This window comes from Nomascus leucogenys, chromosome 19 (assembly GCF_006542625.1).
Source record: "Nomascus leucogenys isolate Asia chromosome 19, Asia_NLE_v1, whole genome shotgun sequence".
Lineage (NCBI taxonomy): Eukaryota > Metazoa > Chordata > Mammalia > Primates > Hylobatidae > Nomascus > Nomascus leucogenys.
Genome location: NC_044399.1, coordinates 31,072,625 through 31,100,004, shown reverse-complemented (window position 1 = coordinate 31,100,004; position 27,380 = coordinate 31,072,625). Strand labels below are relative to the sequence as shown.

General features: G+C 45.8%; 1 protein-coding gene across 2 annotated transcripts in view; it reads left to right on the top strand.

The window, feature by feature from the left end:
* The first annotated feature begins 260 nt into the window (after window positions 1-260).
* NMT1 (N-myristoyltransferase 1) overlaps window positions 261-27,380 on the top strand; it is a 48,004-nt gene continuing 20,884 nt past the window's right edge. For both annotated transcript variants that reach the window (XM_030800334.1, XM_030800333.1), the window contains exons 1-3: window positions 261-419; window positions 21,572-21,680; window positions 26,459-26,603. In XM_030800334.1, the coding sequence (XP_030656194.1) occupies window positions 289-419; window positions 21,572-21,680; window positions 26,459-26,603 (385 nt within the window). In that variant the 5' untranslated portion in view covers window positions 261-288. The remainder of the gene's footprint in view (window positions 420-21,571; window positions 21,681-26,458; window positions 26,604-27,380) is intronic.

Sequence of the window (27,380 nt, the reverse complement as noted above, 5' to 3'; positions counted from 1 at the left end):
CGGCCGCCCGGTTCCCAGGGTCGGTCCCACCAACCTTGCGCCCCTTCTTTCCTCAAAGCGTGGCCGAATGTCTAGGCTTCCGGGTATTAGTGGCCCTGCCCCTTAATCCGACTGGAGCCGTCCTCGTGATTCCTGGGTATTGTAGTCAGTTTCCTGGGAAAGAGTCGCTCCTAATGGCAGCTCCCTTCGCCAGAAAAACTACAAAACCCAGAATGCAGCGCAAATTCCCCTTGTCCAATAGGAACCCCCCATGTAGCGGGGCGCGGAGCCCTGCTCTCGCAACTCAAGATGGCGGACGAGAGTGAGACAGCAGTGAAGCCGCCGGCACCTCCGCTGCCGCAGATGATGGAAGGGAACGGGAACGGCCATGAGCACTGCAGCGATTGCGAGAATGAGGAGGACAACAGCTACAACCGGGGGTAACGAAATCCTCGGAGTCCAATTCCTGTCCAGCCTCCCACAACCTGGGTCTCTGGGGTGCGGGGAAGTCACCGGGAGCTTAGTCTAGCCCCACCCTCATGTTCTTATTGGCTAAGTCACTTGGCTCCTGCCTGGCGATTGGTTACTGCCTTTGTCATTTACCAAGGGTGGGTGCTCTGGATATTAAGGGCTGGAGACGTTCAGTACTTTTATTATATAAAAGTTCTATGCAATGTTCCACTCGTGTGCTTCAGGCCATTCCTGGGAAAAGAGCATGTTGGACGATGGTTTTCGATGGTACAACACAGGACAGTCTAGTAACAGTACAGTTCAAAGGGAACGTTACTTATAGACGTGTTGTTTGAACAACGTGACTAGCAATAAACGAATAATAAAACATTTCGCAGCAGTTCACCCTCAGTGAGGAAACTCATCAGACTATACAAACTGTATATATAATTATATTGTAAAATATCACTGCCAGAGAATCCCAAAATATAAACTCACCTTATAAACCTATGTAATTAACGATATGGTAATGCTTTGATTTACATAGTTTCCATTGCTCCAAATAATCCATAAGTATCCTGAACAATATATTAATATAATTAAGTCTTCGAACATCTTTGCCTTGTTACCTTTGCAGAGCAGCCCCAGGCTTCAAGAAATGAGCGATGTTGTTTCTTGGAGAGTATTTGGAATCCTCGGGCTCCATACTGCCTATCCTGTACTTTAGGGTCTTGCCATTAGTTACTATTTGTTCCTAGGGATGAAGAAACGCACCAGGCATTTGAATGTTGAATTCTTTTTCCAAATTAGTTTTTACTGCTGTAAGCCACAGCTTATTCATCTTTCTTCACATGGTTGGTGCCTGGCACTGGCACTCACGCTGTCTCTCCCCATCTTCCTGTCTATATTTGTAGATATATTTTTAAACTGAAAGTCGTGAGAGATTTTTGGGTGTATAACTTGCTGAGTCTGAGGTAGTCTGATTTTCATAGCCAGCTTGTTATTCGCAGTATTGGTGGTAGTCCAGATATAAAGGTATAAAGACCAAAGGCTGCATAGAAGAGATGGTCCCACAAGATTATAGTACATATTTTTATTGTATCCTTTCTATGTTTAGGTATGCTTAGATACACAAATACTTACCATTGTGTTATAGTTGCCTGCAGTACTCAGTAACATGCAGTAGCCTATTGCTCCTAGGCTACAAACCTGTATAGCATGTTACTGTAATGAACACCATATAGCCTAGGCATTTAGTAGGCTATACCATCTAGGTTTGCGTAAGTACACCCTATGATGTCTGCAAGACAAAAATCAGCTAACCATGCATTTCCCAGCACATACCCCTGACGTTCAGTGAAGCATGACTGTATTTAAGTGGTTTATAATCTGCTTGTGGTAAATCTTAGGTTAAAAGATCTAGCTTTTATGTTCTTCAGGCAGCATTAAAAAATCACAGGAAGGGCCGAGCACGGTGGCTCACGCCTGTAAACCCAGTACTTTGGGAGGCAGATCACGAGGTCAGGAGATTGAGACCATCCTGGCTAACACTGTGAAATCCCGTCTCTACTAAAAATACCAAAAATTTAGCCGGGCGTGGTGGCGGGCGCCTGTAGTCCCAACTACTCCGGAGGCTGAGGCAGGAGAATGGCATGAACCCAGGAGGCAGAGCTTGCAGTGAGCTGAGATCACGCCACTGCACTCCAGCCTGGGCGACAGAGCGAGACTCCTTCTCAAAAAAAAAAAAAAAAAAAAAAATCACAGGAAGAATGTAGAGGAATAGGAAGCTTGCCAAATTTAGTTTTTATGACTGTTCTGTTGCTATAACTCACAACAGATCTAATGTAATAAAAGTCTTGTTTTGAAGTTTGATATTCCTAAAAATGGAAGAGCTGAGAAAGAGGAAGTAGGAACCGGAAGAAGGGAAAGTGAAGCTCTCCTGAGTAGAGATCTGAATCACAGATGAGAGTTGGTGAATGTGAAAGTCATTCCAGAAGTGAAAGTGTGGCATTTTCTTTCCTCTTTTTGTAGTTGCTTTTATTTTTGTCTTCTTAATTGTTGTCCTGACCAGTGTCCTTAGGTTTGTGCCCTATAATCTGTGAATCACTTTTCAAAACTGTGTGCCAGAAAGTTATTTTATTGGCCTGGCGTGGTAGCTCACACCTGTAATCCCAGCACTTTGGGAGGCCGAGGCAGGCGGATCACTTGAGGTCAGGAGTTTGAGAACAGCCTGACCAACATGGTGAAACCCCGTCTCCACTAAAAATACAAAATTTAGCTGGGCATGGTGGCATACGCCTATAGTCCCAGCTACTCCGGAGACTGAGGCAGGAGAATCTCTTGAACCTGGGAGGTGGAGGTTGCAGTGAGTTGAGATTGCGCCACTGCACTCCAACCTGGGCAACAGAGCAAAACCCTGTCTCAAAAAAAAAAAAAAAAAAGTGGGCCGGGCGCGGTGGCTCATGCCTGTAATCCCAGCACTTTGGGAGGCCAAGGCGGGCAGATCACGAGGTCAGGAGATCGAGACCATCCTGGCTAACACAGTGAAACCATCTCTACTAAAAATACAAAAAATTAGCCGGGCGAGGTGGCGGGCGCCTGTAGTCCCAGCTACTCGGGAGGCTGAGGCAGGAGAATGGCGTGAACCCCGGGGGGCAGAGCCTGCAGTGAGCCAAGATCACACCACTGCACTCCAGCCTGGGCAACAGCGAGACTCTGTCTCAAAAAAAAAAAAAAAAAAAACACACAATGGCTCATGCCTGTAATCCCATCACTTTGGGAGGCCGAGTCAGGTGGATCACGAGGTCAAGAGATTGAGACCATCCTGGCCAACATGGTGAAACCCTGTCTCTATTAAAAATAGAAAAATTAGCTGGGCATGGTGGCACATACCTGTAGTCCCAGCTACTCGGGAGGCTGAGGCAGGAGAATCACTCGAACCCGGGAGGTGGAGGTTGCAGTGAGCTGAGATCGCGCCACTGCACACCAGCTTGGCAACAGAGCGAGACTCCATCTCAAAAAAAATAAATGAATAAAATTATTTTATTTGTAGTAGAAGTAAGTAATAACCGGCCGGGCGTGGTGGCTCACGCTTGTAATCCCAGCACTTTGGGAGGCCGAGGCGGGCGGATCACGAGGTCAGGAGATCGAGACCACGGTGAAACCCCGTCTCTACTAAAAATACAAAAAATTAGCCGGGCATGGTGGCGGGTGCCTGTAGTCCCAGCTACTCAGAGAGGCTGAGGCAGGAGAATGGCGTGAACCTGGGAGGCGGAGCTTGCAGTGAGCCGAGATTGTGCCACTGCACTCCAGCCTGGGCGACAGAGTGAGACTCCGTCTCAAAAAAAAAAAAAAAAAGAAGTAAGTAATAACCTTAAAAACTTTGACAGTTTGCGGTGGTGTTTCTGTGCATGGTTATGGTCTGGGTGAAAAAATTATGTTTATTAGCATCCCAAATCTAAAGATCTGTGAAAATGAGTTTGGAGGTAGCAGGTGAAAAACCAAGGGCCTAGTCTGGAGGAGAGAGTCTAATTCTGGCACTAAGAATCTGGGGTACAGTCAACATTTTTCCATGAATTTTAAGAGGAAATGGTTTTGGAGAGAAGCAGCAATGTGGGAAAATGCAGCACGGCATAGTGGAAAAGCATGGACTTTGGAATCATTTAAATCTGGTCTCAGGCCAGGCGCGGTGGCTCACGCCTGTAATCCCAGCACTTTGGGAGGCTGAGGTGGGCGGATCGCTTGTGGTCAGGAGTTTGAGACCAGCCTGGCCAGCATAGCGAAACCTCATCTCTACTAAAAATACAAAAATTAGCTGGGTGTGGTGGCAGGCACCTGTAATCTCAGCTACTCGGGAGGCTGAGGGCAGGAGAATCACTTGAAAACAGGAGGCAGAGGTTGCAGTGAGCTGAGATCTTTCCACTGCACTCCAGCCTGGGCAACAGAGCAAGCCTCTGATCTCAAAATCTCATCTCAAAGCTTGGCTCTGACACTTAACAGTCCTGTGACCTTGGGAAAGGTACTTAACTCAGAGTTGTAGGGATTAATGAGATAACATCTAGAATGCACTCCTCTTCCTCCCTCCTCCTTTTTCTTCAGATTGTCCCTAACCTCCCAGATTGCCCCTCTGCTCTTATCACATACTGTATTGTAGCTTTTATTGTAACAATAGTTATAATAACAATAAATATAACTACATGTTTAGTAATTTTTCTTAATGTGTCAGGTACCTGTCTCATCTGACAGTAAGGTGCATGTAAACAGGATTGTGTCTTCGAAATGCCTAGCACTTAGTGGGCATTAATGAGTATTTGCTGTATGAATGAATGGCAGATATTAAAGTGCCTAGCCCAATATTAGTGGAGTTTCATCTCCCCTCACCAAGTGAGAGGATGTCAGATTTTTCTTACATACACATTTTCTCTCCCCAAATAATTCTCATTGTAAGCCTTACTACAATTTTTATGAAATACCTACAGAGGCCGGGCGCGGTGGCTCACGCCTGTAATCCCAGCACTTTGGGAGGCCAAGGCGGGCAGGATCACGAGGTCAGGAGATCGAGACCATCCTGGCTAACACAGTGAAACCCCATCTCTAATAAAAATACAAAAAATTAGCCAGGCGTGGTGGCATGTGTCTGTAGTCCCAGCTACTCGGGAGGCTGAGGCAGGAGAATGGTGTGACCCTGTGAGGCAGAGCTTGCAGTGAGCTGAGATCGCACTACTGGGCACTCCAGCCTGGGCGACAGAGCCAGACTCCGTCTCAAAAAAAAAAAAAAAAAGAAATACCTACAGAAACCAGGAAGCTCCAATTTGCTGTTGAGCTTTCCACTGTTGTGTGCTTTCCACTGTGTTTTGCTTCTTGAAATGTTTTTTGTCTTTACTTAGTATTATTTAAAATGTTCTCAAAAATCATGTAAAAATTGACAGAAGTTTTCCTTTCAATGCTAGAGAGTCTAAAATGTGTAATATATAATAAAGGTTAATGTTAGTTCAAGTTAACCCTTATTCTCTTAGGCCTTTTTTTTTTTTTTTTTTTTTTTTAAAAAGAGACTGTGTCTCGCTGTGTTGCCCAGGCTAGTCTCAAACTCCTGGGTTCAAGTGATCCTCCTGCCTTAGCCTCCCGAAGTGCTGGGATTGTAAGCATGAGCCACCACACCCAGCCTCCTGGCCGTTTTTTTCAGGAACTAAAGTCAGTGCTCTGTGCTAATAAAATGAGCTAAATTCATGTACTGGATTCTGTTGCCCAGGCTGGAGTGCTGTGGCACGATCTTGGCTCACTGCAGCCTCTGCCTCCCAGGTTCAAGAATTCTCCTGCCTCAGCCTCCTAAGTAGCTGGGACTACAGGAGCACACCGCCACGCCCGGCTAATTTTTCATATTTTAGTAGAGACGGGGTTTCACCACGTTGCCCAGGCTGGTCTCGAACTCCTGAGCTCAGGCAATCTGCCTGCCTTGGCCTCCGAAAGTGCTAGGATTACAGGCGTGAGCCACCATGCCCGGCCAGTTGTATTAGTTTCTTATGTCTCTTTGTATATGAGTTTAGTTCTTGACTTTTCTAGTCTTCTGTTTCCTCCATAATTAAATCAGCATAAACATTTGGTGAATATAAAACTTCATGTGGTTGTGTGTAGTGGCTCATGCCTGTAATCTCAGCACTTTGGGAGGCTGAGGCAGAAAAATCACTTGAGCCCAGGAGTTCGAGACCAGCCTGGGCAACATGGTGAGACCCCATCTCTATAAATACAGAAAACCCCAAACCCTTCATGTATACATATAGGTATACATGCATACATATGCAATGTGTATGGGTGCATCTCTTCAGTTTTTTCTATTTTAAAAATGTTTAATTTAATTTTTAAATTATTATTATTACTTTGGAAACAGGGCCTCGCTCTGTCGTCCAGGCTATAGTACAGTGGTGTGATCATGGCTTACTGCAGCCTTTGACCTGGGCTCAAGCGATCCTCCCACCTCAGCCTCCCAAGTAGCTAGGACTGTAGACAGGCACCATCATCCCTGGCTAATTTTCTTTTTAAAAAGTTTCTGTAGAGATGGGGATCTCACTATTTAGCCCAGGCTGGTCTCAAACTGCTGGCCTCAAGTGATGCTCCCACCTTGGCCTCCCAAACTGCTGGGATTGTGGGCATAAGCTCCTGCCTCCAGCCAGTTTTGTTTGTTTTTTTACTGCACTGAATTTCCCCCAGTTACGTGCCTAGCATAATTATCCTAAACAATTGAGAGGAGAGTCAGACTAAGATAATCTTTATGCAGCATCCACCTGTAGTTCATGATTCATCTACATGGTTTAATTTGATTTTTTTTTTTTTTTAATGAGAGTCTTTCCAAGAAGTATTGTCAAAGAATAAATCTCATCAGTTGGCAGATTTTAATTTGGGGGTAATAAGTGAAGTTTGTCTGAGTGTTTTGGAACAAAAAAGAACTTTTAGACTATTGTGTTCTAGGAGTCTCGGAATTTATTTTGCAGTGTCTTCAGTATCATTGAGATCCTGGTAAGCATGGGTCAAGAGCCCTCTGACAAGAGGTGTCTCATCTCCATCCTGCTCTCTTACTCCTTGGGACAGGTTAACATGGATTCTTTATAAGTTCTCCTCATTTCCTGGTTGTGAGATATTATCCCTTATGAAAACTTAGGAGGAAAGAACAGTCTTTCTGAAAATAAACTCCATAAAGCTAGCCTTACTTGTTTTTGTTTTTCTCTTCAGCTTCTCTAAGAGTCGTTCTTTCCCTGTTTGTTGGCTTATAGCTGCAGCTAGCTCTTGGAAATAAGAAATCTTTTTAGTTCCTTTTTAATTTCTCCCTTCAACTTTTGGTTTTTCAAAACTAGATCAAAGCAGAATGGAAAGAGAAACCTCATCACTGATATCAAATAAGTGTTCTAATTTTATTTCCCAATTAAGTGGCAATTAAAAAGAAACTAATCAAGAGCTGCTTGAAAGAGAAGAGACTGGAAAGCAGAAGAAATGGAAAGTAAATGAGAGCCTATTTCAGGGACTCGCTGCTCATGGCAAAGCAGTTTTGCTGATTTTTCACATTGTTCAACTAATATGTACACGCTAAAATTCGCCAGCTTTACTAAGTTGGCAGTTAACCCTTTCCCTATAGAGCCCATAGATTTATGAGCCATACATTTAGTAACTTCAGGAGGATGCTTCTTTAACTCTTTCTCTTTAGCTTTTTATCTGAAATCTCCACCCTTCAGGCCTCTCTTCCAGTTCCTCAAAGAAGATGTCCTTGTGATTGTTACATTTAAGGGACAAAAATATGGTGTTCTCTATTGAGAGCGCCAAAAATACTAAACTGGAATTCCTCCATAGGCTCAGTATTTGCCTTAAAATTGTCCCAGCACTTTGAGAGGCTGAGGTGGGCAGATCACTTGAGGTCAGGAGTTCAAGACCAGCCGGGCCAACATGGCAAAACCCCATCTCTACTAAAAACACAGAAATTAGCTGGGCGTGCTGGCATGCACCTGTAGTCCTAGCTATATGGGAAGCTGAGACAGGAGAATCACTTGAACCTGGGAGGCAGAGGTTGCAGTGAGCCCAGATGGCGCCGCTGCACTTCAGTCTGGGCGACGGAGAGAGCCTCCATCTCAAAAAAATAAACAAAAAAAACAACAACTTTCTAGAGCTGCTCTCTGAGAGACAACTGAGGAGTCACTATGGTTAAGTGTTTAGTAAATGTTACTATTATTACTACGTAGTGGGCATTGTGCTAAGCCCTTTACGTGGATGATATCCTCCATGATTTCACTTACGAAGACTTTAGGGATTTTTTGTTTGTTTCTTTCTTTTTTTGAGACAGAATCTCACTCTGTCACCCAGGCTAGAGTACAGTGGCACGATCTTAGCTCACTGCAACCTCTGCCTTCCACGTTCAAGCAATTCTTGTGTCTTAACCTCCCAAGTAGCTGGGATCACAGGTGTACACCACCATACCTGGCTAATTTTTGTATTTTTAATAGAGACATGGTTTTGCCATGTTGGTCAGGCTGGTCTCGAACTCCTGGCCTCAAGCAATCCACCTGCCTTGGCCTCCCAAAGTGCTGGGATTATTACAGGCGTGAGCCACCATGCCTGGACTTTAGTTTCTTGTTTTTTGGGGTTTTTTTGAGACAGTCTCACTCTGTCGCCCGGGCTGGAGTGCAGTGGCGTGATCTCGGCTCACTGCAACCTCTGCCACCGGGATTCAAGCGACTCTCCTGCGTCAGCCTCCTAAGTAGCTGGGATTACAGGTGCCTGCCACCGTGCCTAGCTAACGTTTGTAGTTTTAGTAAAGACGGGGTTTCACCCTCTTGGCCAGGCTGGTCTTGAACTCCTGACCTCGTGATCCATCTGCCTTGTCCTCCCAAAGTGCTGGGATTACAGGCGTGAGCCACCATGCCTGGCCAGACTTTATTTTTTATTTTTTATTATTTATCTATTTATTTATTTTTAAGACAGAGTCTTGCTCTGTTCCCCAGGCTGGAGTGCAGTGGCGTGATCTCGGCTCACCACAACCTCCACCTCCTAGGTTCCAGTGATTCTCCTGCCTCAGCCTCCTGGATAGCTGGCTGGGACTACAGGCGCATGCCACCACGCCCAGTTAATTTTTGTATTTTTAGTAGAGACGAGGTTTCACCATCTTGGCCAGGCTGGTCTTGGAACTCCTAATCTCGTGATCCGCCCACCTCAGCCTCCCAAAGTGCTGGGATTACAGGTGTGAGCCACCACCGCGCCCAGCCAGACTTCAGTTTTTATAGTGAGGCTTAAGATTTGCATCTCCACTGGTCTCTGACATCTCAGAGGATCCATTCTGAACTTGCTGGATTTCTTTCCCCTGCTGAATTGACTTCTGCATCTTGAATCTGCAGCAGTGTGAATCCTATCTTTGGATCCACTTGACAGCCTATGGACGTTCCCAAACTTGGGAGCCAGTTTGTCTCTCCATGATAGACAAGTATTTTTTTCAGAAGTCATTCTAATCGCACCACTGCACTCCAGCCTGGGCAACAGGGAGACTCCATCTCAAAAAAAAAAAAAAGAAGTCATTCTAGTGGGTGAGATTTCTGCCAGCATTGAGCCACTGCTCAACATATTCTTGATAATGGTCTCTGAACAGCATTTGATTTTACCTTGGAGTTGCAAAGTCAAAGTCTAACTCGCCAAAAAAACTCAATGTGGAATTTACACGTTTGTCTCATTCCAGTTTTAAGGAGTTTAGTATACCAGAGCTTTTGTGACCTCTAAAAAGCAGTTATCGTCCATGACAAGAATTGGCTTGTTCACCCTCAGTACTCTGGCTTATTATCCCAGGGAGGGCCGAGGGTGGCAGCAAAAGTGGTCTTTTGTAATCCCTTCTTATAACCTGCTGTTCTCTTCACAGACCTCCCAGGGTACCTTTTTTTTTTTTTTTTTTTTGTGAGATGGAGTCTCACTCTGTCACCCAGGCTGGAGTGCAATGGTGTAATCTTGGCTCACTGCAACCTCTGCCTCCTGGGTTCAAACGATTCTCCTGCCTCAGCCTCTCGAGTAGCTGGGATTACAGACACCCGCCACCATGCCCAGCTAATTTTTTTTTTTTTTTTTGAGACGCAGTCTCGCTCTGTCGCCCAGGCTGGAGTGCAGTGGCGCGATCTTGGCTCACTGCAAGCTCCATCTCCCGGGTTCACGCCATTCTCCTGCCTCAGCCTCCTGAGGCCCACCACCTCACCTGGCTAATTTTTTATATTTTTAGTAGAGACAGGGTTTCACTGTATTAGCCAGGATGGTCTCGATCTCCTGACCTCGTGATCCGACCGCCTTGGCCTCCCTAAGAGCTGGGATTACAGGCGTGAGCCACCGCACCCGGCCAATTTTTGTATTTTTTAGTAAAGAAGGGTTTCGCTATGTTGGCCAGGCTTGTCTCAAGCTCCAGACCTTAGGTGATCTGCCCGCCTTAGCCTCCCCAAAGTGCTGGGATTACAGGCATGAGCCACTGTGCCCAGCCCCAGAGTACTTTGATGGCAGTACTAAAGTGTTTTTATTTTTCCCATCATTTGGGATTCACAAGCAGTTTTTGATATAACTAATTGGTGGGAATGTGCAGAGTTGGGGGTATTGCACTGAGTGATCCTTAGCCGCAGAAGTACAGAGACTAGACAGCTGATACTGATTCATGCCATGTCGTTTCCTTCTGGGCATCTTTGCCATTTCATTCACCTCTCTTTTGTCTTTCTGAGTGCTAATAGGATTATTAGTGGACTTACCATACTTCAAGAGTTAATTGATTTGCAAAAGGATTTCCTGATGTCTAAAAGTAGAATCAAAAGGATATTAGAGGTTTGAGTTTAATAAGTTTCTCCGGATAATTTGATTTTCAACCCAAAAAATTCATTTTTTTTTTTGAGACAAGGTTTCACTCTGTCACCCAGATCGTAGTGCCATGGTGCAGTCCTCCTACTTCAGCCTCCCGAGTGACTGGGACTACAGGCTAATTTTTTTGTCTGTGTATGTAGAGACCAGATCTCACTATGTTGCCCAGGCTGGTCTCTAACTCCTGTCTTTTTTTTTTCAGAGGTAGAAAACAAGTGGCGGCTAGTCCAAGTGCAGTGGTGTTTACGACTAATTTGTCATAACCAGTTATAGATCTCTTTGTTCCATTTCCACTCCCACTGCTTCACTTGACTAGCCTTTAAAAAATAAAAGTAAAAAACAAATGGCCATGAGATCTGAGAGCTACAGTGAAAAAAAAAGTGGCCAAATTTGTGAATTTTATTTCCTGAACTTTTTTTTCTTATGTTGTAAACCTGTGGTCTGTGTTTAAGACATTGAAACCATTAGAAATAGTTACAGTAGAGCTTTTTTGTTTGCGTTTTATTTACTTATTAGAGATGGGGTCTCACTTTGTCACCCAGGATGGAGTACAGTGGCTATTCACAAGCGTGGTCGTGCTGCACTACTACATCATCAGACTCCTGGGCTCAAGAGATCCTCCCGCCTCAGCTTCCTGAGTAGCTGGGACTACAAGTTCACACCACCACACCTGGCTGGGCCTGTTTTAATTTTTCAAGGAGTAGGACAGAGCCTAAGGAGAGAGAAGACAATGAATAAGAAAATTAGGGCTGGATGTGGTAGCTCACATCTGTGATCCCAGCATTTTGGGAAGCTGAGGCAGGTGGATAGCTTGAGTCCAGGAATTCAAGACCAGTCTGGGCAACATACAGAAACTCTGTCTCTACAAAACATATAAAAATTAGCCAGGTATGGTGGCATACGCCTGTAGTCCCAGCTACTCAGGAGGAGGCTGAGGTGAGATGATCACTTGAACCTGGGAGGTTGAGGCTGCTGTGAGCCATGATTGTGCCACTGCACTCCAGCCTGGGTAACAGAGTAAGAACCTGTCTTAAAAAAAAAAAACTCAGTATTTTTTTATTTGAGATGGAGTCTCACTCAGGCTGGAGTGCAGTGGCACAATCTTGGCCCACCACAACCTCTGCCTCCCAGGTTCAAGCGATTCTCCTGCCTCAGCCTCCCAAGTAGCTGGAATTACAGGCATGTACCACCACCACACCTGGCTAATTTTTCTATTTTTTTAGTAGAGATGGGGTTTCGCCATGTTGGCCAGGCTGATCTCAAACTCCTGACCTCAGGTGATCCACCCACCTTGGCTTCCCAAAGTGCTGGGATTACAGGTGTGAGCCACTGCACCCGGCCAATTTTTTTTTTTTTTTTTTTTTTTTGAGACGGAGTCTTGCTCTGTTGCCCAGGCTGGAGTGCAGTGGCGCAATCTCGGCTAACTGCAAGCTCCGCCTCCCGGGTTCACGCCACTCTCCTGCCTCAGCCTCCCGAGTAGCTGGGACTACAGGCGCCCGCCACGACGCCTGGCTAATTTTTTGTATTTTCAGTACAGACGGGGTTTCACTGTGTTAGCCAGGATGGTCTCGATCTCCTGACCTCGTGATCCACCTGCCTCGGCCTCCCAAAGTGCTGGGATTACAGGCGTGAGCCACTGCGCCCGGCCTATTTTTTTAATAAAAAAAAGAAAGTTGATAATTTCAAATCCCAATCAGTAGCTCAAGAGCACAGCATTTCCATTGCTCTCATAGAATATTAACACAGCTGTCCTGTGCAAACAGTACTGAAGATGTTTTGCTGACCTTCTTTTGGGCTCTAGCTTTTCAAGGTCTTATTTTAGTCTATTATGCCTGTAAAGCATCAGTCAAGCATATAATTGTTGAACTGTTAACTGTGTGCTCAGCACAACTAGAGGTGCTGTGAGAAACAGCTGTATAAGATGTAGTCTGGCCGTGCGCGGTGGCTCACGCCCGTAATCCCAGCACTGTAGGAGGCTGAGGCAGATCACTTGAGGCCAGGAGTTCGAGACCAGCCTGGCCAACATGGTGAAACCCTGTCTCTACTAAAAATACAAAAATTAGCCGGGCATGGTGGCACATGCCTGAAATCCCAGCTTCTCAGGAATCTGAGGAAGAGAATCGCTTGAACCCAGGAGGCGGAGGTTGCAGTGAGCCAAGATCACGCCACTGCACTCCAGCCTGGGCAACAGAGCAAGACTCTGTCTCAAAAAAAAAAAAAAAAAGATGTAGTCCCTATTCTTAGGAAATTTTTAATGTCATTGGGAAGCCAAGAAAGCAATATATTATTATATATAAAGTGTTTTAGGAGATTATAGTTTTAAAACAGGCAGACATCAGAGAACTAGAATAGTCAGAGCTGACTTTCTGGATAAAACATGACTCACTTTCCTCATTACCTCTAATGCTTGCTCCTCTCAAACACTAAAGCTGTGTTCTAAAGCCTAGTGTGAGGAAACAATATTCTCCTGGCTTTGGAGGATTCTCAAATCAATTCTTATAGGGAATGAAGCCATAGCCTTTGGGAGGAAATGGCCCCAAGCCAAGTCTTTAGAGATTGATGGCTCCTCCCTAGATGCTAGTTGGTTGGTTGATAACCAGTTTGCCTCACATCTCTGGGCCTTAGTTTCCTCATCTGTAAACAACAAGTTAAGCCAGATGGTTCTGAGATTCCAGTGTTGGAGGCTCAGCTTCCCCTCCCCTATGATAGAGCTTTTTCTTCCCAGGCATGCAGTTTTGAGCGGATTGCATCATCCAGTAAGACTGAGAGGAGGCCCACATATGGACCCTCGCTGCTCCTGTTGTCTAGAAGTTCCTCTTCTCCTGCCGTTCATCTGCCAGCTTGCCCTTACCTCCCACCCGCTCACATACCCAGCACTGCGTTCTATTTCTAGAAATAAGTACCGAAGTTCGTTTTCCATCTCCTCCCCGAGGTCTGAATTTATACAAGAGCATCCTTAGGATGTCTTACATCTTTGAACTTGGAACATTTTGGTCTTCGTTAAAAGATGACATTTCTTTTTTTTTTTTTTTTTGAGACAGAGTCTTGCTCAGTCGCCCAGGCTGGAGTGCGGTGGCTGGATCTCTGCTCACTGTAAGCTCCGCCTCCTGGGTTCACGCCATTCTCCTGCCTTAGCCTTCTGAGTAGCTGGGACTACAGGCGCCCACCACCACGCCCAGCTAATTTTTTTGTTTTTTTTTTTTTTTTTTTTTTTTTTTTTTGAGATGGAGTCTGGCTCTGTTGCCCAGGCTGGAGTGCAGTGGCGCGATCTCGGCTCACTGCAAGCTCCGCCTCCCGGGTTCACGCCATTCTCCTGCCTCAGCCTCTCCGAGTAGCTGGGACTACAGGCGCCCGCCACCACGCCCAGCTAATTTTTTTGTATTTTTAGTAGAGACGGGGTTTCACCGTGGTCTCGATCTCCTGACCTCGTGATCCGCCCGCCTCGGCCTCCCAAAGTGCTGGGATTACAAGCGTGAGCCACCGCGCCCGGCCTTGTATTGTTTTTTAGTAGAGACGGGGTTTCACCGTGTTAGCCAGGATGGTCGCGATCTCCTGACCTCGTGATCCACCCACCTCGGCCTCCCAAAGTGCTGGTATTACAGGCGTGAGCCACTGCGCCCGGCCAAGATTACGTTTCTTGATTGCTTTTCTGCTCTGTTCCTGGATCTTTTATTCTAATTCACCCTGTATTTGCTAGGTTGGTCATTGATGACTTGAGTTGATCAACTTTAGAATGTAAGTCTCACAATTTTTGTATGAACTGCCATCTCCCTTCTCGGGGAGGAGGCACTTCTGTCGCTGCACCAAGGCAAACTTTACTTAATTCTCTACTTTTTATTTTGGAACCAAGTGAAACAAGTTGGACTTTGGTTTGCTGTATTCTAAGATTCTGGTTCTGGCCAATCTCAGTTTGAAATAAGGCCACTGGCAGCTTAGATCTCTGAGAGATTTCTGTTTCAGTGTGCCAAATCGAAGCATGCCTAGGATTCCCACCCAGTGGGTGTGGACTTCAAATCCCTTTAAAAATGATGCCAGCCAGGCACGGTGGCTCATTCCCGTAATCCCAGCACTTTGGGAGGCCAAGGCAGGAGGATTGCTTGAGCCCAGGAATTTGACCCCAGCCTGAAATTCGCCAGGCATGGTGGTGCACACCTGTAGCCCCAATTACTCAGGATGCTGAAGTAGGAGGATTGCTTGAGCCAGGAGTTGGAGGCAGGAGTTGGAGGCTGCAGTGAGCCATGATGGTGCCACTGCACTCCTGCCTGGGTGACACAGCAAGACCCTGTCTCAAAAATAAACAAACAGCCAGGTGCGGTGGCTCATGCCTGTAATCCTAGCACGTTGGGAGGCTGAGGTGAGTGGATCACTTGAGGTCAGGAGTCCAAGACCAGACTGGCCAACATGGTGAAACCCCGTCTCTACTAAAAATATAAAAATTAGCTGGGCCTGATGGTGGGTGCCTGTAATCCCAGCTACTCAGGAGGCCGAGGTGTGAGAATTTGCTTGAACCTGGGAGGCGGAGGTTGCAGTGAGCTGAGATCACACCACTGCACTAAAGCCTGGGCAACAGAGCGAGACTCTGCCTTTAAAAAAAAAAAAAAAAAGGCCGGGCGCGGTGGCTCACGCCTGTAATCCCAGCACTTTGGGAGGCCAAGGAGGGTGGATCACGAGGTCAGGAGATCGAGACCACAGTGAAACCCTGTCTCTACTAAAAATACAAAAAATTAGCCAGGCGCAGTGGCGGGCGCCTGTAGTCCCAGCTACTCCGGAGGCTGAGGCAGGAGAATGGCGTGAACCCGGGAGGCGGAGCTTGCAGTGAGCCGAGATTGCGCCACTGCACTCCAGCCTGGGCGACAGAGCGAGACTCCGTCTCAAAAAAAAAAAAAAAAAAAAAAAAAAAAATGGCTGGGCACGGTGGCTCACGCCTGTAATCCCAGCACTTTGGGAGGCCAAGGCTGGCAGATCATGAAGTCAGGAGTTCGAGACCAGCCTGGCCAACATGGTGAAACCCCATCTCTACTAAAAGTATGAAAAATTAGCTGGGCATGGTGGTGCGTGCCTGTAGTCCCAGCTACTCGGGAGGCTGAGGCAGGAGAATCGCTGAACCCAGGAGGCAGAGGTTGCAGTGAGCTGAGAACACGCCACTGCACTCCAGGCTGGCAACACAGCAAGACTCCGTCTCAAAAAAAAAAAAAAAAAAAAAAAAAAGCCAGGCGCGGCGGCTCACGCCTGTAATTCTAACACTTTGGGCGGCCGAGGCAGGCAGATCACCTGAAGTCAGGAGTTCAAGACCAGCCTGACCAACATGGTGAGACCCCCATCTCTACTAAAAATACAAAAATTAGCTGGGCATGGTGGTATGTGCCTGTATTCCCAGCTACCCAGGAGGCTGAGGCAGAAAGATCACTGAAACCTGCGATGAGGAGGCTGCAGTGAGCCGAGATTGTGCCATTGCCCTCCCGCCTGGGCAACAGAGCGAGACTCCATCTCAAAAACAAAAAACGTGAATCAAGAAACAAACAAAAAATGATGCCAGATTCCTGGAGAAGGATTAGCGTGGCTTCTGTGGGGTCCTCTGGTTTTGTTTTCCCTTAGTCCAAATTGAGGCCGTTCTTCTGTGAAGTGGCGTTAGCTTGCTAGGATGCTTTTTGAAGTTCTATTCTCAAGGCCTCTGAGCTTGGTTCCCTATGAATAATTAAAATTATTATAATTACCGTGAAAGCTAACTGTAGTGGGCTCCTTGGAAGTCTGGTTTTGCTGAATTGGTTGTCTTCTGTTTGGGGGTGTTGACTGTGAGACTATGTGTACTCATAATGTGTCCTCACGGATGGGGCTCAATACTTGGTAGCTCAGTGAAAATGACTCATTAAAGAAAAAAAAAAAAAGCAGCCGGGCATGGTGGCTCATGCCTGTAATCCTAGCACTTTGGGAGGCTGAGGCAGGTGAATCACCTGAGGTCAGGAGTTTGAGACCAGACTGACCAACATGGTGAAACCCTGTCTCTACTAAAAATACAAAAATTAGTTGGGCGTGGTGGCACATGCTTGTAATCCCAACTACTTGGGAGACTGAGGCAGGGGAATCCCTTGAACCTGGGAGGCGGAGGCTGCAGTGAGCTGAGATTGTGCCATTGCATTCCAGCAAAAAAAAGTGCACTCCAGCAAAAAAAAGTGCCATTGCACTCCAAAAAAAATAAATAAATAACTTCCCTGTGTTATTCAGCCATGTGCTTGATGTACAAGTTGAAACAGGATTTTTGCTCAGTAACTGGCTGCTTGTACAAATGCAAGCCAATATAAAGAAAATGAAATTTGCTCTCTGATTTTAGTTTCGGTCTTGGAGATTTCTAGACACTTGTATTGGCAATGCATAAAGCAGAACAAGAGTTCAGCCCAAGATCCTTCCACAAAAATTGGGTTCATGAGGTGATAGCTACATGGAAGTATCTCCACTAAATAGCAAGAACAAAGGCAGGAAGGTAGTTTTTACAGTGATTTTGCATATTTGTAAAGACTTTTAAAGTTGGAAGAAGTAATTATTTTCCCCATGTGAAATTATGTTTAGTAAGTATCCAGTTGGTTAATCTACAGCAGTTCTTCACCTTACCTTTTTGATTCTTTCTTTTATAGAATTATAAAAAGTTATTCTTACGGTAATTTATATTCTGGGACCAGATAATTTGTTCCATAAGCTGTTATGAATAAGAACTTATATTATAAATTGTATCCAACAATGAGACACTGCTTTGTCTCCTAATATCAGCCAGGTTTTGTTTGTTTGTTTGTTTTTTGAGATGGAGTTTTACTCTTTTTGCCCACGCTGTAGTACAGTGGTGCAATTTTGGCTCACCACAATCTTCACCTCCCAGGTTCAAGTGATTCTCCTGCCTCAGCCTCCCGAGTAGCTGGGATTACAGGCATGTGCCACCACGCCCGGCTAATTTTGTATTTTTAGTAGAGATGGGGTTTCTCCTTGTTGGTCAGGCTGGTCTCGAACTCCCGACCTGAGGTGATCCGCCTGCCTCAGCCTCCCAAAGTGCTGGGATTACAGGCGTGAGCCACCGCACCTGGCCTATGAGCCAGTTTTTAAATCTTATAATGCTTCACATAATCCTGAGACTGAAGTGAAAATATCTGGAGTAGGAAAACCACAGAGTTGTCCTAGGCTGCAGATGGTCCTGTGTGTAATAACAAAATTGAGTTATTAAGAAGAAGAAGTTATCTTTAGGCCATAAATGACTTTATGGTTTCTGTTCTTTGCCATGGCCTTGGGGGTTTTGCTGAGCGTCTGGTTTTAAGGAAGTTACCTTATTTCCCCTTTGAATGTTCTCAGTCTTCCCTCCATGTTAATGCCTTCTGGGTCTCATTAATGTCATACCAAGTAGGTGTACTTGCATGTAGACTTCATGACCTTATGCTTGGACTAAAGGAAGTTCCAGACTTAACTGGATCTCTCCCTGTCACAGTCTTTCTGCATCAGGGGCATTGAGAGGCCCGGCCAGATAGAAGCTGTGGGAGGCAAGAGTGGACAGCGTAAGTGGGAACTGAGGGTGATGGGCCTAGGGAAAAATTGGGCTTGATACCTTCCAAGTTAAGAAGCTGCTGTCACTCCAGGATTTCAAGCATGGGGGGGACACATGGAAAGCCATTTTCACAGAGGTGAGTCCCACAGCTATATAGAGTTCAGGTGATGGAGAAAGATTGTGAAGGCAGAGAGATCCAGAAAAGGCTGGAGGTAACTTAAGTCCAAGGGTAAGGTCATGAAGTCTGGATGTGAGCATTCCTCCCAGGAACAGGAAGAGATAGGAGAATCTGAAGACATTCTATGAAGAGAATTGGCAGCATGTGATTTCAGATCACTTTCTCCCTGTATATATATATATATATACACACACACACACACAGTATCTGTCTGTGAGATAATAGTAATATTCATAATAACTCCAAGGCATTTTGAGACCCTGAAGTCTTTCTGAATTATAAATTGTATTTAACATAATGTTAATGGAAAATTGTATTTTATATTGTTTTAATTCTTGGGGTTTTTGGTGGTTTTTTTTTTGTTTTTTTTTTGTTTTTTTTTTTTTGAGACAGTGTCTGGTTGTATTGCTCAGGCTGGAGTATAGTTGTGTGATTTTAGCTCACTGCAGCCTCCTCCTCCCAGGCTTCAAGCCAGCCTCTCAACTCAGCCTCCCAAGTAGTTGGGACTACAAGTGTGCACCACCACACCTGGCTAATTTTTGGAATTGTGGTAGAGACGGGGTTTTGCCATGTTGCCCAGGCTGGTCTCAAACTCCTGAGCATATTTTTAGTAGAGGCAGGGTTTCGCCATGTTGCCCAGGCTGGTCTCAAACTCCTGAGCTCAAGTGATCCACCTGCCTCAGCCTCCCAAAGTGTTGGGATTACAGGCATGACCCACCATGCCGGACCTTACAGTTATTTGAAAATCGGTTATCTAGAATATACAGTTAAAATTATCCCTGCGTTTATCTGATCCTACAGATTAGGATTCACTGTACTCAGGTTGGACTCCTAATTTTGACTTTTCTTTTGTTCTTTTCTTTTTTTCTTTTCTTTTTTTCTTTTTTTTCCCCCAAGATGGAGTCTTGCTCTGTCGCCCAGAGCTGGAGTGCAATGGCGCGATACTGGCTCACTGCAACCACCGCCTCCCAGGTTCAAGCAATTCTCCTGCCTCAGCCTCCCAAGTAGCCGGGATTACAGGCGCGTGCCTCCACGCCTGGCTAATTTTGTATTTTTAGTAGAGATGGGGTTTCACCATGTGGGTCAGGCTGGTCTCGAACTCCTGACCTCATGATCTGCCCACCGTGGCTTCCCAAAGTGCTGGGATTATAGGAATAAGCCACTGCACCCAGCCAATTTTGACTTTTCAATGTGGCTAAGAGGCCGAGCATGGTGGCTCACCCGTGTAATCCCAGCACTTTGGGAGTTCAAGGCAGGAGGATCACTCAAACCCAGAGAGTTTGAGACCAGCCTGGGTAACAAAGGGAGACCCCTGTCTCTATTTTTTAATTTAATAAAACATTAATGAGGCTAAGAAACTTTTTGCTTCATTCATTGGGTGTGTCATGTAGGGGAAAGCAGCACAAGGAAGTCCCTTGATCACGTGCACACATGCACATGTGCATACACACAGAAATGTTTCTTTTTTTTTTTTTTTTTGAGACCGAGTCTCGCTCTGTTGCCCAGGCTGGAGTGCAGTGGTGCAATCTCGGCTCACTGCAAGCTCCGCCTCCCGGGTTCACACCATTCTCCTGCCTCAGCCTCCCAAGTAGCTGGGACTACAGGTGCCCGCCACCACGCCTGGCTAATTTTTTTAATAGAGACGGGGTTTCACCATTTTAGCCAGAATGGTCTCAATCTCCTGACCTCGTGATCCACCCGCCTTGGCCTCCCAAAGTGCTGGGATTACAGGTGTGAGCCACTGCGCCCGGCCACATGTTTCTTGTAATCTCTCCATGGCAGGAGTAACTGGGTGCTATTGTTGTTTTAATTTCCCAAGATTCCTAATGCTGGGTTTTGCCGGTGGTGATCCCTCAGTCTGAGCTTGCCAACAGTTGTCCTCAATCCTGCAGACCCGATTTAGGCATTTCTTTTTTTTCCCTTTTTTTTGAGACGGAGTTTCGCTCTCGTTTCCCAGGCTGGAGTGCAGTGGCGCGATCTCAGCTCACAGCAACCTCCGCCCTCCGGGTTCAAGTGATTCTCCTGCCTTAGCCTCCCAAGTAGCTGGGATTACAGGCATGTGCCACCATGCCTGGCTTATTTTGTACTTTTAATAGAGACAGGCTTTCTCCATGTTGGTCAGGCTGGTCTCGAACTCTGGACCTTAGGTGATCTGCCTGCCTCGGCCTCCCAAACTGCTGAGATTACAGGTGTGAGCCACCGCGTCCAGCCTTTTCCTGTTTTTTTTTTTTTTTTTTTGGAGACAGAGCTCTGTCACCCAGGCTGAAGTGCAGTGGCACGATCTTGGCTCACCGCAAGCTCCACCTCCCGGGTTCACACGATGCTCCTGCCTCAGCCTCCCGAGTAGCTGGGACTACAGGCGCCTGCCACCATGCCCGGCTAATTTTTTGTATTTTTAGTAGAGACAGGGTTTCACCATGTTAGCCAGGATGGTCTTGATCTGCTGACCTCGTGATCCGCCCACCTTGGCCTCCCAAAGTGCTGGGATTACAGGTGTGAGCTACCGCGCCTGGCCGATTTAGGCATTTCTCATGATTGACCATTTTGGACACAGATTGCGGCAATGTTAATGTGCCTTTTTCCTCATCCCTCACTCCCTTTTCGTACTGTCTTGTGCTCCAGATCCAGCTGGGGAAAATCATGAAACCTAATACATTTGGGAGGTGAAGGAAGGAAGGGCAAAGCATTCCAGAAAGCCCACCACTGCCTTTTGGCTGTCATCCTTTTACATTCAGAGTTCAAGGAAGTATTGTGGTATGAATGCCTTGTTTACAATTATCATTCGTGTTTGGTGCCATTACCCTGGCAGTCTAAAGAAAATAAGCAACATAAAAGCAAGAACGGAAAAGGCCCTTTCACACAAATAGGACATCCCTTGCCCAGCACTCCCACCCTGAAAGCTGAGGGGGCGCGAGTCAGGAGGAGTGCTGGTGTCCTCCAAATGCCCTTTCTGGACCTGGGTTCTTCAGCCGGATTCTGAAGCCAACAGGCTTGATTAAGAAAGGTCTGGCTCCACAGAAAGCTCTTTGTCAGGGGTAGCACAAAACAGATTTTTTTTTAAACCTTGCATTAGTATTTACTTTTTGTTACAGTGGTTTGAGTCCAGCCAATGACACTGGAGCCAAAAAGAAGAAAAAGAAACAAAAAAAGAAGAAAGAAAAAGGCAGTGAGACAGATTCAGCCCAGGATCAGCCTGTGAAGGTAACAAGGAGGTTCTGTTTTTTGTGACTGAGTCACTTTTTCACATGAGAGAGTTTTGAGGTGAATGTATAGGAACAACTTGGATTGACGTTCTCCACTGGTATTACTTCAAGATGGAAGAGTTGGATCCCAGTGCTGTCCTCTGCTGCCCTAGACCTAGGTGATGAAACTGCTCTCAGTACCCTAAAAGATACAGCGGGTCAGACACTGACTCCCAAGCATGGTGCCCATCAGAATGGACAGGTGCATACTGCATGTGCTGCTGTGCCAGTGCCCTGGGGAGCTACGTGTGACAGCCCCTGGCACCTAGAGCAGTGGTTCTCTGTCTTAAGTCCCCACCGCTCTGACAGTGAAAGGCCCCCCCCTTTCTTTTTGAGACAGAGTCTTACTCTGTTGCCCAGGCTAGAGTGCAGTGCATGATTATAGCTCACTGCAACCTCCACTCCTGGGCTCAAGTGATCCTCCTGCCTCAGCCTCCCAAGTAGCTGGGATTGCAGGTGCATGCCACCACACCTGTCCAATTTTTTTTTTTTTAATTTTTTGTAAAGATGGAGTCTCACTATGTTACCCAAGCTGGGTCTTGAACTCCTGGGCTCAAGCAATCCTCCTGCCCTAGCCTCCCAAAGTGCTGGGATTACAAGCGTGAGCCACTGCGTTCAGCCAAAGACCTCTTCTTGAGACCTTTATATATTTGCAAACATTCTCTTAAGGCCATAGTCATTATAATGAAAGCCATGAGTCCCACAGAGTCTTTCTGAGTTCTACTCCATGAGAACCACTGGCCTAAGGCTTACAACCCGAGAGTGATGCACTGGCATGAAACCCAGAGATATGGGTAAGGATTGTTTTGTTTCTTAAATAAAACAACATTACAAAATAAAACAATTGCAGGTAAATGTTGTCTTCTTCAAAGTAGGCTGACAGGGGCAGGGGGACAACTCAAACATATTCATAATTCACCTTTTAAAACTGCCTCTGAGACCAGGCGCGGTGGCTCATGCCTGTAATCCCAGCACTTTGGGAGGCCAAGGTGGGTGGATCACCTGAGGTCAGGAGTTCAAGACCACCCTGGCCAACATGGTAAAACCCTGTCTCTACTAAAAATATAAAAATTTAGCTGGGCATGGTGGCAGGCGCCTGTAATCCCAGCTACTCGGGAGGCCAAGGCAGGAGAATCGCTTGAACCCAGGAGGCAGAGGTTGAAGTGAGCTGAGATCACGCCACTGCACTCCAGCCTGGGCAACAGAGTGAGACTCTGTCTCAAAAAATAAAAATTAAGTGGCCAGGCATGGTGGCTCACGCGTGTAATCTCAGCACTTTGGGAGGCCAAGGCGGGTGGATCACGAGGTCAGGAATTTGAGACAAACCTGGCCAACATGGTGAAACCCCGCCTCTACTAAAGATACAAAAAAAAAATTAGCTGGGCGTGGTGGCAAGCACCTATAATCTCAGCTACTCAGGAGGCTGAGACAGGAGAATCACTTGAACCCAGGAGGCGGAGGTTGCAGTGAGCTGAGATCGCGCCATTGCACTTCAGCCTGGGCGACAGGTCAAGACTCTGTCTCAAAAAAAAAAAATTTGTTTTTAAATTTTAAAAAAAAGAACAGCCTCTGAAACAGTTTATAAGCCTTGCAAAAATCCATACTCATTCCAATATACCCACACTTTGCTTTATGCCTCAAATGTTATGCCCCAACTTGAATCTACTACCTTATTGAGACATGACTTCAAGTAATTTTTTAGTATTTCCAATATAAAACTCACTATGAAAAAAATACCATTATTATTTAATACCATGTTGCACTTCATTTAAATTAGCTCCAAACCATCACCATCCCTACAAGGTAGGTGGGAGTCTTCCCTTTTTATTTATTTAATTTATTTTTGAGACTTGTCATTCAGGTTGGAGTGCAGAAGTACGAACATGGCTGACCGCAGCCTCAACCTCCTGGGCTCAAGCAATCTTCCTACCTCAGCCTCCTGAGTAACCAGGACTACAGGTGTGCACCACGACACCCGGCTAATTTTTTTATTATCTGTAGACATGGGGTCTCCCTACGTTACTCAGGTTGATCTCTAACTCAGGCTCAAGAGATCTGCCTGCCATGGCCTCCTAAATTGCTGAGATTACAGGAGTGAGCCATCACACGTGGCCGAGAATTTATTTAATAAACTGCAAGGGGAAGAAAATTAAAATGCCACCTCCGAGGCCTAAGCAATATGAACATATTGGTTCATATTCTTTCTTTCCTTTATAATCTAAGTGAAAAATAGAAAATATTAGAAGAAAAATATTAGAAGAAAATGTATGTATTTTTATTAACCTAAGTCTGACATAGGACCCAGAAGCCATAAAACAGAAATTGACAAATTTAAAACTTTGTAGAAGTCAAAAGATAAACAACAATCTGGGACAATATTTGCAACATATGTATTAGTTTAAAATAATTGAATGAATAGGCAGTTCAGAAAGAAAAAATGTTTAATCAGTGAATAATGAGATAGTTAAAGTCATAATGGAAGAAATGACCATTAAAGCGGTAATTTTTTCTCTTAGATTGGCATAGATTAAGCCTTGGTAAATTTTTTTTTTTTTTTTTTTGTGAGACGGAGTCTCGCTCTGTAGCCCAGGCTAGAGTGCAGTGGCGCAATCTCGGCTCACTGCCAGCTCCGCCTCCCGGGTTCGCGCCATTCTCCTGCCTCAGCCTCCCGAGTAGCACGGGCTACAGGTGCCCGAAACCATGCCAGCTAGTTTTTTGTATTTTTAGTAGAGATGGGTTTTCACCGTGTTAGTCAGGATGGTCTCGATCTCCTGACCTTGTGATCCACCCGCCTCGACCTCCCAAAGTGCTGGGATTACAGACGTGAGCCACCATGCCTGGCCCCTTTTTTTTTTTTTTTTTTTTTTTTTTTAATAGGAACGGGGGTCTCACTATATTTCCCAGGCTGGACTTGAACTCCTGGGCTTAAGCAGTCCTCCCACCTCAGCCTCCCAAAGTGCTGGGATTACAGGTGTGAGCCACCAAGCTCAGCTGAGGCTTGGTAAATCTAATGGTGAGGGTCTGGAGCTACTCTCATACACTGTTCATTGGATTACTGATAGTCTCTTTTTAGAGAGCAAATTGATGATAAATAATTTCAAAAGTGCATACCTTTTGACCTAGCAAGCCTCTTTCTTAACTTAATCCTACAGAAATATATATCCCAGTGGGTAAAAATAGATGTATAAGAAAATTTATGCTGGGTGTGGTGGCCTGTAATCCCAGCATTTTGGGAGGCCGAGGTGGGCAGTTCGCTTGAGCCCAGGAGTTCGAGGCCAGCCCAGGCAACATAGTGAGACCCCGTCTCAACAAAAAAACAAACAAAAAAATTATCTGGGCCTGGTGGCACATACCTATAGTCCCAGCTACTCAAGAGGCTGAAGTGGGAGAATCCCTTCAGCCCATGAGGTTGAAGCCGCAGTGAGCCATGATTGTGCCACTGCACTCCAGCCTGGGCAACAGAGCAAGAACCTGTCTCAAAAAAAAAAAAAAAAGAAATTCACTGCAACATTGTTGTATTACTGAAGAACAAAATCACCAAAATGCCCATGAGTAGGGGGCTGGCTAAATATACTGTGGTCCATACATACAGTGGACTTAGTTGGTAGAATGGGTAGGTCCATGTGTTTTCACCTGGAAAGGTCTCTAAGACAGTCTTTAAAGAGCAGTTTGTACGATAATATTATATGATCGAATTTTAGTTTTTGAAAAGTGTGTGCGTGCATTTGGAACTTGCATGCAAAAAAGTCTGGAATTATGTTTGCCTCTTCTCACCTTCCCAAGTGGAGACTGTTGATGACAAGGATTATATTTGGGGGATGGGATTGTTGGGTGTTTACTTTCTCTGTGTCTTACACATTTCTGCATTGTTTGAAATTTACATTGAGCATGTATTACTTTTGCCATCAAACAACATAAGACTAATAAGGGGAGAAACCTTGCGGGCAGCACCCGCCCATCATATAGCTCAGTGTCAACCACTTTTTCTCCGGTTGTAATGACCTCTGGCATTACGACAGAGGAACCAAACCCCTTCTTTGAGTTCTACCCCTTAACTCTTTTTTTTTTTTTTTTGAGATGGAGTCTTGCTCTGTCACCCAGGCTGGAGTGCAGTGGTGCGATCTTGGCTCACTGCAACATCTGCCTCCCAGGTTCAAGCAATTCTCCTGTCTCAGCCTCCTGAGTAGCTGGGATTACAGGGACACGCTGCCATGCCTGGCTAATTTTTTGTATTTTAGTAGAGACAGGGTTTCACTGTGTTGCCCAGGCTGGTCTTGAACTCCTGAGCTCAGGCAATCCACCTCCCTCGGCCTCCCAAAGTGCTGGGATTACAGGCATGAGCCACTGTGCCCAGCACTCTTTTTTTTTTTTGAGACGGAGTCTAGCTTTGTTGCCCAGGCTGGAGTGCAATGGCGCCATCTCGGTTCACTGCATCCTCCGCCTCCCAGGTTCAAGTGATTCTCCTGCCTCAGCCTCCCAAAATAGCTGGGATTACAGGTGCCCACCACCACGCCTGGCTAATTTTTATATTTTTAATAGAGACAGGGTTTCACCATGTTGGTCAGGTGGGTCTCGAACTCCTAACCTCAAGTGATCCGCCCACCTTGGCCTCCCAAAGTGCTGGGATTACAGGCATGAGCCACTGCACCCAGCCCCCCCTAACTCTTGAACTCATAATTAATCAAAAGTCTTACTAACATAATGGGCCTTTTCTCTCCCCAACTTTGTCTTGTCCAGATGAACTCTTTGCCAGCAGAGAGGATCCAGGAAATACAGAAGGCCATTGAGCTGTTCTCAGTGGGTCAGGGACCTGCCAAAACCATGGAGGAGGCTAGCAAGCGAAGCTACCAGTTCTGGGATACGCAGCCCGTCCCCAAGCTGGGTATGTATATGCTTGCTTTCTTTGCCAGGTCAGGGGCGAGGGATCTGCCTCAGCTGTGCCTTCATGAGGGTTTCATGCTGAATTACTATAGGGAGGGCAGTAGAGTCCTGTAGTTCCTTGGTAGTTGTTTTCAGAGGGTGGTTTTTAAAAATGCAGCACAAAGACTATCATTCAGAGACCTTACCATTTTATAGCAGCACACCTTGAGAACAAATAATGATTCTTGCCAACAGCAGTGGCTCACACCTATAATCTCAGCACTTTGGGAGGCCGAGGCGGGAGGATTGTTTGAGCCCAAAAGTTCGAGACCAGCCTGGGCAACATAGTGAGACTTTGTTTCCACAAAAAGTACAAAAATTAAAAAAAAATTAAAAAAAAAAAAATAACCAGGCATAGTGACATGCACCTGTAGTCCCAGCTACTCAGGAGGCTGAGGTGGGAAGATAACCTGAACCTGGGAGGTCAAGGCGGCAGTGAGCTGAGATCACGCCACCGCACTCCAGCCTGTGCAACAGGAGTGAGACCCCCAACTCAAAAAACAAACAAACCAAAAAACCAAAAAAAAAAAAAAAAAAAAACCAAAACTATTGGCACATGAAGAGTGGGAATGTCTGCCCAGAGGTCTTTTTTCCACTTAGGTTTATAGAGAGTTTGTCTTGTTTGTCTGGGCACATGTTTATTCCTGGAATGGGCAAAGTCCCCAGCCTCTTCCCCTTTGTCTCCTAGCCAATGCATGCTTACTAAATGCAAAGTGGTTTGAGATTTTGCTTAGCAGTG